At 40.1% G+C, this 9,712-nt stretch overlaps 1 protein-coding gene across 3 annotated transcripts in view; it reads left to right on the forward strand.

Moving 5' to 3' along the window:
- Window positions 1-7,593, forward strand: part of TSPAN4 (tetraspanin 4) — a 1,094,228-nt gene extending 1,086,635 nt beyond the window's left edge. For all 3 annotated transcript variants that reach the window (XM_040328525.1, XM_040328524.1, XM_040328523.1), the window contains one exon: window positions 5,667-7,593. In XM_040328525.1, the coding sequence (XP_040184459.1) occupies window positions 5,667-5,735 (69 nt within the window). In that variant the 3' untranslated portion in view covers window positions 5,736-7,593. The remainder of the gene's footprint in view (window positions 1-5,666) is intronic.
- The last annotated feature ends 2,119 nt before the right edge of the window (window positions 7,594-9,712 follow it).

A 9,712-nucleotide genomic window follows, 5' to 3' on the forward strand; every position in this document is an offset into this window, starting at 1 on the left:
CAATTTTTGGAGGTGTCGTCTTGATAACGGTGTGCTATGGCCGGGGTTATATACCATCGTGCTAAACACTTAAAATTCATTTCGATCAGTGCACAATTAAATGAGGTCGTATGGGTCCTTTCTAATATTTTCCTGACCTCTATCTCGGTTTTACCCGTTCCCAGTTCCTCTTCCCATTTATTAATATAAGGAGGGAGGCCGGGGTCTTTCAATCCCATCAATATTTTGTAAATTGCGGAAATCGCGCCCCTTCCCCCTGGGGCTAAACACAAACGCTCCAAAGGAAGCAAGTGTCTATCTGATCTCAGGGGGGAGGGGAGGGAATCCACAAAATGCGTCAACTGCAAGTATCGCCACCTGTTCAACTCAAACAAATCTTTTTTTTTACTTAGTTCCTGGTAGGTAAGAATTTTGCCATCTATTAATATGTCTTTTAATTGTGCATCTGGTTTTTTAATCCAATTACCAAACAGGTCCATTTTCCCTGGTACAAAAAAATTTGTGTCATATAGAGGGATTAGTGGGGAGTTATAGCCCCATCTATGTTTTTTATGTGCCCTATCCCATATAGACGTGGATGCCAATGTGATTTTGTGCATGTGCGGATTTATTTGTCTAAGATGTGGCGGTATCCAAATCTCTTTTCCTAACCGTGACTTATTTGAGCAACTTTCTATTCTCACCCACCTTTTCTCTTTGTTATCTCTGACCCAATCGATCACCCGTGCCATGTGTATAGCCCTATAATATGTGTAAATATCCGGTACCCCCAAACCACCATGTTCCTTATCTCTAATTAACACCTCCATACTTATGCGCACCTTTTTGTTCCGCCATATGAACTTATTTAGTAACTGTTTTAGTATTTTAAAATAAACACCCGGTAATGCGATTGGTAACATTTGCATTATATATAATATCTTAGGGAGTGTAAACATTTTAAAACAATTTATTCTCCCTAGTAGGGATCTTTGTCTCAATGCAATTCTCTTTAAGTCTTTTTTAATATCATTTAATAATGGTATATAATTCTGCAGGTAAATTAGGTCAGGGGATGATGTAATATTGACTCCCAAATATTTTATCTCGGTAACTTTCCAAATAAATGGGAACTCTTGCTTATATCTCCGTACTTCCTGTGCGTTCACGCTAATATTAAGGATTTCTGATTTTAGAGGATTGATTTTAAAATTAGATACGTCTCCATACAATTTGAGGGTTTTTAATAGATTCGGGAGTGTTATAGTTGGATTCGTTATAAATAATAAGATATCGTCGGCGAACGCTGCAAGTTTATGTTCCCCATCATTTGTTTGAATCCCCCTGATGTCGGGGTTATTTCTAATCCCGGCCAGCAGTGGTTCCAAAGATAAAATAAATAAAAGAGGGGACAGGGGACACCCCTGTCTAGTCCCGTTGAACATTTCGAATGGCCCTGACAGTGTCCCGTTCACCTTAACTCTTGCCGTTGGGTGTTTATACAGAGCGCTTATCCACCCCATCATTTTTGGACCGATCCCGATAAATTCCAATGTGTTCAATAGAAATCCCCAGTCTACCCTGTCGAAAGCCTTTTCGGCGTCTATAGACAGGAGTAGACCTGGGGATTTGCTATCTTTTATTATCTGTGTCAACAGAAGTGTTCTGATGCTGTTGTCCCTACCTTCCCTCCCGGGGACAAAACCTACTTGGTCAGTATGTACTAAATCTTTCATGATTGTTTTCATTCTCCCTGCTAGGATTTTGGCGAACAATTTTACGTCTGCATTTAATAGCGAAATGGGTCTAAAACTAGAACATAAGGAGGGATCTTTACCTATCTTAGGGATTACTGTAATTGCAGCCTCCAAAGCCTCTTGACGAATATCCCAATTTAAACCAATACCGTTTATATAGGAGCACATCCTGGGGATCAGAATGTCACTGAACTTTTGATAGTATGCAATTGTTAACCCATCGGGGCCTGGGCTTTTCCCCTTTGGTAACTCCTTTAAATTATTACGGATTTCCATTTCCGTTATAGGTTCTTCTAGAAAACTAATTTTGTCCTCTGGTATTTTATTTAAACGTGTGTTACTTAAGAATTTTTTTATATTAACACTTCTCCTTTTTGTTTTTTCTGAGGTATCCCCTTGCGATATCGAATACAACTTCCCATAGTATTCTTGAAATTCTCTTGCAATTTCTGATGTTGTATGTACCTTACTCCCTTTGCCTGTTTGAATACTTTCTATATAATTACCCTTAAATTTGTTTTGAAACCTTTTTGCTAGGTATTTACCGGACAAGTCCCCCAATTGATAGTTCTCTTTCTTACGTCTGTAGGATGCCGCTCTATTATCGTATTCAATGAGATCTCTTAATTCCTCTCTTTTTAAGATAATGGTACGCTCCGCTTCCTGTTCTCCTGTTAGTTTATGGGTCTGTTCAAGATCCAAGATAGTTTTGTATAGCTCATCATATTTTTTCTTAGTTTCTTTTTTTTTCGCTGATCCTATTGCGATCAGTATGCCCCTGATATAGGCCTTGTGAGCCTCCCAAACTAATGATTCCGACATGTGTTCGGAACAGTTTGTCTTGAAATACCATTCCAATTCCTGTTTTATCCTTACTACAACCTCTTCGTCCTTATCTTAAACAGAAGATAGTGTTCTGTTTAAGATACATTATTATTTTAGTTTATTCAGTGTGAAATTAAGCTTAGTTAAATAGGCTGTATATTCTTTAAGCTGAGATAACATGCACGAAATGATTGCATTCACACAATTTCGCAGTAACCATGAGATAAAACATGGTTCAGGAATATTCCTTTATCCCATTGTTTTGCAAATCTATGTACACTACAAATTATATGATTGAATTGGTTCTGATATCGCTGTTTTACTAACCTGACAGCTATTTTGTTTGCAAATATTAAAGATTCTAACTACCAGCAAGAATAATGCCGCGTACACACGATCGGAATTTCCGATGAAAAAAAGGGTTTTCCGTCGGTGTTTAGAAATAGAACATGTTTTATTTTTTTCCAGTGGAAAAAAAACGATAGGAAATTCCTATCGTCTGTGTGCAACTTTAACGAAGAAAAAACCCACGCATGCTCAGAATCAAGTCGACGCATGCTCGGAAGCATTGAACTTCATTTTTCTAGGCTTGTCATAGTGTTTTACATCATCGCATTTTGGACGGTCGGAATTAGGTCTGACAGTGTGTATGCAAGACAGCTTGAACGGAATTCGACAAAAAATTCCATCGGATTTTAGACCATCGGAAATTCCGATCGTGTGTATTAGTCCTTACATTTAAAGAGCACCTGTCATTTCAGATCCATTATGGGAGTGCCTGTTAGCGAGCAGCCACTCACCTGCTGTCGCCACGTCCCTCCCCTTGTTGTGTCACTGCCACATCACAAGCCATCCCATTAAAGTGAATAGGACTGTTGGTGAGTCAACAGCAGGTCAGAGGAGGAGCCACAGCAGGATAGAGATTATGGTTTCTCTTTAAAAATGATGATTTAAATCAAGCCTTTTATTAGTGATTTAAATTGTGATTTAAAATGACTTGATTTAAATCAAATCAACCCTGCTGTGAATTGAGTTGTTTAAGAACGGCTTAGTTTACTAACATGACTGAGAGAAGTGGCTGCCTAATGGCGCTTTATCCAGTGTCATTTATAAATGGCACTGGGTAAATAGCCATTCACTATACTGCCATTTAAAGATGTACCATAGTAGAAAAATGGTTAAACGAGAGACAAAAATAAAATAGCCTTCTTCCTTTTTGCATGTCTGAAAGTACTTGATTAATATGCAGATGTGCTTAAGATAGCAAAAAAGTATATATGTCTTTAAATATTGATTGGTGGGTAGCAGAGAGTCATTAGCGGTCACTGTGCATTACTGATCACAAATTAGTGCAAATTAAGTTTGGGTCCACAATGTTAGACTGATGTCAGAATAACCAGCAGCTGATGAACCATACATAAATTATATAAAACCAACTAACGTCTTTAGCACATTACATAACCTAGTTGTCAGAAAGTGCACTCCTTTCTTTCATATATAAAATACATTGTGCAGGAACAGTTATCCTACATAATGGCCACACAGAGTACGATGGGAAATAGCTGAGGGACCTTGCACAAGGGTCTTACCATTCACATATTTCCTGGGTCCCAGAATGTGAGGGAAAACCCACTGGCGAGGTAAAAGAATTTGGCAAGTGGGGGGTTGTCAGTTTGAGACAGTCAGAGTTTATTTTCAGGGGATGTACATATTGGTATTTATATTTCAATATTTGTATTAAAAATGTTGAGGCAGTAACAAACAGGCCATTCAAACAATAACCCGTGCATGAGTTGTCAATAGGGCAAAAGTAGAAGACCATACACCAATAGTAAACAGAAATAATGTAATTCATCGACAGGAGAACAGACATAAGCAATAGGACTTTCTCAGGTAAACATATTGGTATGAGGCAAAGGTGATGATTATCATCAACAAATGGAGAACAATAACCGAAACCACAAGATCTCAGGTCTCAACCAGGTGTAGAAAGTGTGGGAAAAACTGCACTGCACTGCACTGCACAAGGGAATAGGGAGGGGAGGGTATAAAAAAGGGGGGGTAATGATTAGGAAGTGACTGGAAAACCTCTATAATTATACCTGAGAATATTCATGTACGCCGAACCATGTAAGGCTCTTAAAGCGGAGCTCCACCCTAAAGTGGAACTCCCGCTGATCGGAACCCTCCCCCCCTCCGGTGTCACATTTGACACCTTTCAGGGGTGAGGGGGGTGCAGATACCTGTCTAAAGACAGGTATTTGCACCCACTTCCGGCCACACAGTCTCGGGTAAACTGCGGGCATGACGTCACCTCCCGTCCCTGTCCCCCGTTGTGTTCTGGGAACACTCGGCTCCCAGAACACAGCGGGAGCCAATCAGCAGGCGTAGCGCGACTCGCGCATGCGCCATAGAAAACCGGGCAGTGAAGCCGGAGCGCTTCACTTCCTGGTTCCCTCACCGAGGATGGCGGGGGGGGGGCAGCAGAGTGACGAGCAATCGCTCGTCCTCTGCTGAGGACGGCGCTGGACTCCAGGACAGGTAAGTGTCCTAATATTAAAAGTCAGCAGCTGCAGTATTTGTAGCTGCTGGCTTTTAATATCTTTTTTTTCAGCGGACATCCGTTTTAGGATAACCTGACACAGACAAGATTGCGCAACAGGAAAAAGGGAGAACGAGAAACTCGGAATGAAGGAACAAAAGAGAAAGAAAAGGGTCAACGCTGGACTTGTTAGAGAACCGAGATATGTCAGATCCACAGATCCCATAATTTATCAAATTTCTTGATATTATTATGGAGTGTATGGGTGAGTTTATCATTGATCATAATACAATTAAGCTTGTTCTTTACAAGCCAAGCAGAATTACTGACCGTTTCCAATGCTTAGCAATTCTCGCCGCTAACAATATATATGTAATCAATCTCACGGACTTCCTGGGAACCTCATCAATTTATGAAATAGTGCTGCCTCTGGGGATCACATATTGGTATTGGGTACATATTTCCAATAAATTAGTTAAATATTGTTATGTATAACATACATATTGAGAGCATGCCATCCTATTTTTGATACCGTGTCAAATAATTTTTCTCTGCTTTTTTAGATCCTTGGACTCACATTTGCCATGACAATGTATTGCCAGATGGCAAAAACTGACACTTACTATGCTTGAGACTTCTACTTACCCCCCACTTCTCCCTGACCTGGTTTCATGGAGATTTTTCTCCGGGAGGAATCCATGTGGTGTTCACAGCAGATCTACCTTAGTTCTGTTCTTCCTCCTCTTTTGATACCGCACACAGCCTCCAAAGTGCAAGAAGCCCCTGACACATCACTGTGTTCTCCAGGTATGGAGTACAGACAGCAGGTGGACAAGCTGATACATGGCCCTAAGAATGGAGGCAGGACAGCGCTACTGAGACATGAAACTTGGTCTGTGAAACCCAAGACTTTGGTGGGGGGTTAGGGTCCTCTGTTTATGGGATCTGGCCTAATTATAAATTTGTCCAGCTCAGCTAAGAAATAGAGTTTCTACTTTTCATCACATAACTTTGAAAGCACCCTTGTCCTTGGAAATGCTACAGTATTTCAGAAGAACTTAATAATACTTCTAGCTGCATACCATTTTGATGACCTATTAAAACAGGTATCCCCTCTACAGATCATTACTTATGTTTACCTGCCAGAAAGAGTAGTATGGTGAATAAATATGCATTCAGGCACCAGAGGCTGTGACAGAGAGCATCACTACATTAGTATTGTCGCTTGTGGTTTGCATACAAATGTCTGTGGATTGTACAGTCCATTCAAATTAAAATGTGTGCAGACCCTAAACAAAATGTTTAGCTTTTTTAAACTGTTAAGGGATTCCTTTTTTTCCCCCTTCAAAACTTAGCTAATTATCCAACAATTTATTTTTATTTTTCTAGGTAATATTGTGTGTAAAGGTTTTCAGGTCACCTATACGTTGCCAAATAATGTATTTAATCTGTCATCTATGTGCGTGTTATGAATTCAATTCCTAAAATGATCCTGAAACCTTTTATCCTGGAATGTGGGCGTATGAAAAAGTAGACTTTGTAAATAGTATGAAACCTTTTTTTTTGTTCTCTTAAGCCTGATACACACTGTGTTTTTTTTTTTTTTCCATTGGCTCTGGTCGAAGCTGCTGTACTAACGATCCAATATTAGTACACCCATCTCCCCCGCTCAGCTATTGTGTTCTGACAGGGGGATGCCCCCAATGCCAGAACACTCCAATAGCACTCCAAATGATCGGGAGTCGGTCGGCTGCTGATTTTTCAGCATGCTCGTCCCACAAAAGCCAGCCAGCTTTTATCGGACTGGCTGCCATTCAGAGGGGCCAAATGATGGCCGTTTTTTTCTGAACCAGTCGATCTCAACGGCATTCGAACCGTGTATATGGGGCTTTATACATTGGAAATATCCATTCTAAACAATGGAAATGGTTCTAATATTGCTTGTTGGCAGAATGAGAAACTGTCTACTACTTTTTATTGTTATATCTAATAAACTTTACAGTTTAAGAGTTAGATAGTCATCACAGATTGAAGAACTAGCCATGATTCATCCTGACAGGCCTGGTAATCTGTAAAGTCCAATTGCAAATATGATCACAAATTATATTAAAACAGACAAAAAAGGAGGATAATAGCGGTAATAAATATTTTTTACAAAGTCAACTTTTTTTACGCAACAGTTTTACATTTGCCAGAGTGATGAAAACCATATTTCTCTTTTGCACCTGCAGATCATTTGTTTATTGATGCTGTGGCATAATACATACACATTAACGGGACTGTATAGAAAGGATAACTATACACTGCAGTATTATATTTTTTCGTTTATATATCTGTGTATAGCAATTAGTCTTTATTTTCTGACCCTTATTTAATTATTTCTCAAGTTAAAATAAACCTATTCATAATTGAAAAGCACTACGGGCCAGATTCACAGCGGAGATACGACGGAGTATCTCAGATACTCCGTCGTATCTCTCAGAGTATCTATGCGACTGATTCATAGAATCAGTTACGCATAGACAGCCCTTAGATCCGACAGGTGTAATTGTTTTACACTGTCGGATCTTAGGATGCAATACCGCGGCCGCCGCTGGGGGGAGTTCGCGTCGTAAACCAGCGTCGGGTATGCAAATTAGTAGTTACGGCGATCCACGACGGTTTTTCGCGTTCGCTACGTCATCGCTAGTCTAGTTTCCCGTCGCAAAGTTAGTCGTCGTTTTAGGTGCCCTAACTTTACACAGCACACGTATGTGCTGTATAAAGTATGGCCGTCGTTCCCGCGTCGAAATTTAAAAATGTTTCCTTCTTGCGTAAGACGTCCGGGAATACGGAAGCACGATACGCACGTCGCCGTTCGAAAAAATGACGTCACTTCGCGCAAAGCATGGCGGGAAATTCAAAAGGGAGCATGCGCAGTAGGTCCGGCGCGGGAGCGCGCCTAAATTAAATGGCACATGCCTCTTTGAATTACGCGGGCTTACTCTGGCGTAGGTTTTCATTGCAGTCTACGATACGTTACGCCGCCGCGATTCTACGCCTACATTTTTAGCTTATCTCTCATCTGTCTGCTATCTGTATGAGTCACTTTTGATCATATATCCTGGCACCAACCAATCCTGAAAGATGGCCCTGAAAGCACACAGCAGTTGATTTACAGCTTCAGCTGTGGATGCTTCCCTATCAGACTGTGTGGAGGGAGGTTGTGCCCATTCCCTCCATTGAGGTCTCAGATTACACGTAGCTCTCCTCTTCTGTGCTTTGTAGCGTGTGACATCAGATCCCCACCCCCTGCCTCTTGAAAGCTCAGAAATAGCCTTTTATGTGTAAACGTTGAACGGCTATGGAGAAGAGACGGCAGCAGATAAACAGGTACAACTTATGCAAGAGGACTTGTTTCATTTCTGTGTATTACCTGAGACTAATCACTTTAGTATATGTAAGGGTTTACAATCACTCTTTCCTATCTCTTACACCTTACTATTGAATCATGATTGTGGTGGATAGCTTCACTGATCAATAATGAGGTGGTGGGGGTCCCACTGATCTTTGATTTTGGAGATGCATTTGATATCTGTTTCAATTGGTGTCCTAGGTTATGGAGCTTTAATGAAGACATCAGAAGATATGTGCTGGCACCTTTATCTGCCAGTTATTTGGTCCTCTTTCTACTTCAATTCTTCTAAACAGCGCACAGGTTTATTTAAATCAATTTTTTTTTATATTGCCAATATTGAAAAAAAAAAAAAGAATGTTTGCCATCAAATGTCTAACTTCTAACAGTTTGGCTGAAGCCAGTAGTAAACTCATATAAGAGTTGTATAATAATCCTCAGATATTGTGGAAAGACAAAAATGTTCCACGTACCTTCCATTATTAATGCTAACACACCTGTGGCCATCTCTGGTGTGTTATACAGCCGCAGGAGAATGTCACATTAAAATAAACATGTAGGTAGAAACAAAGTCTTTCCTAGCTGAGACAGACAAACATTATAGAGATTGTTAGGGAAACAAGCACATTATGGGAGGACTGTGCAGTTCGAACTCAATTCCTAAAAGACTGCCAAGCTCTGTTTTGTTATAAATTGTAATTTCAAGCAGAGTTTCTGTTTTACTGTCACCTCTCCCAGCTGGATACTTGTAAGTCATAGCACACAGTCCATATTTCATCAGGTAAGGCAGCTAGGTTTTCTGTCAGTGTTTCCATTGATACTATAGCACTTATGGTTGAGTTTTATACAAAAGCATTAACAAGCCTCTGCTCCTGCACCACCCGAGGTACAACAAATCAGCCTTTGGTGGTGCTGAATAGGTAACATTGCTATTGTTTCCATTTCCTTTGCACATGTACAATGCTTCCTGGAAAGATCCCTGTCGATTTTCTCACTGTGTCTCTATTTTCCATGTATATACTTATATACATAATTTATGCAAGAAGTATAGTGAAAAGATTTGTTCTAATAAAATGTTTATCAAAAGCACTGTGCGTGTCTTTTAATTGAGTATTTTGCATGATAGAGATCTGTGGAAGTTTTGTGTCATTTTTATAAATAAAATGTAAAGCTTCAGGTATGTATGTGGGTGCGTGTGTCTACATATATTACAGT

The sequence above is a fragment of the Rana temporaria genome, chromosome 11, assembly GCF_905171775.1.
Source record: "Rana temporaria chromosome 11, aRanTem1.1, whole genome shotgun sequence".
In the NCBI taxonomy this organism is placed as follows: domain Eukaryota; kingdom Metazoa; phylum Chordata; class Amphibia; order Anura; family Ranidae; genus Rana; species Rana temporaria.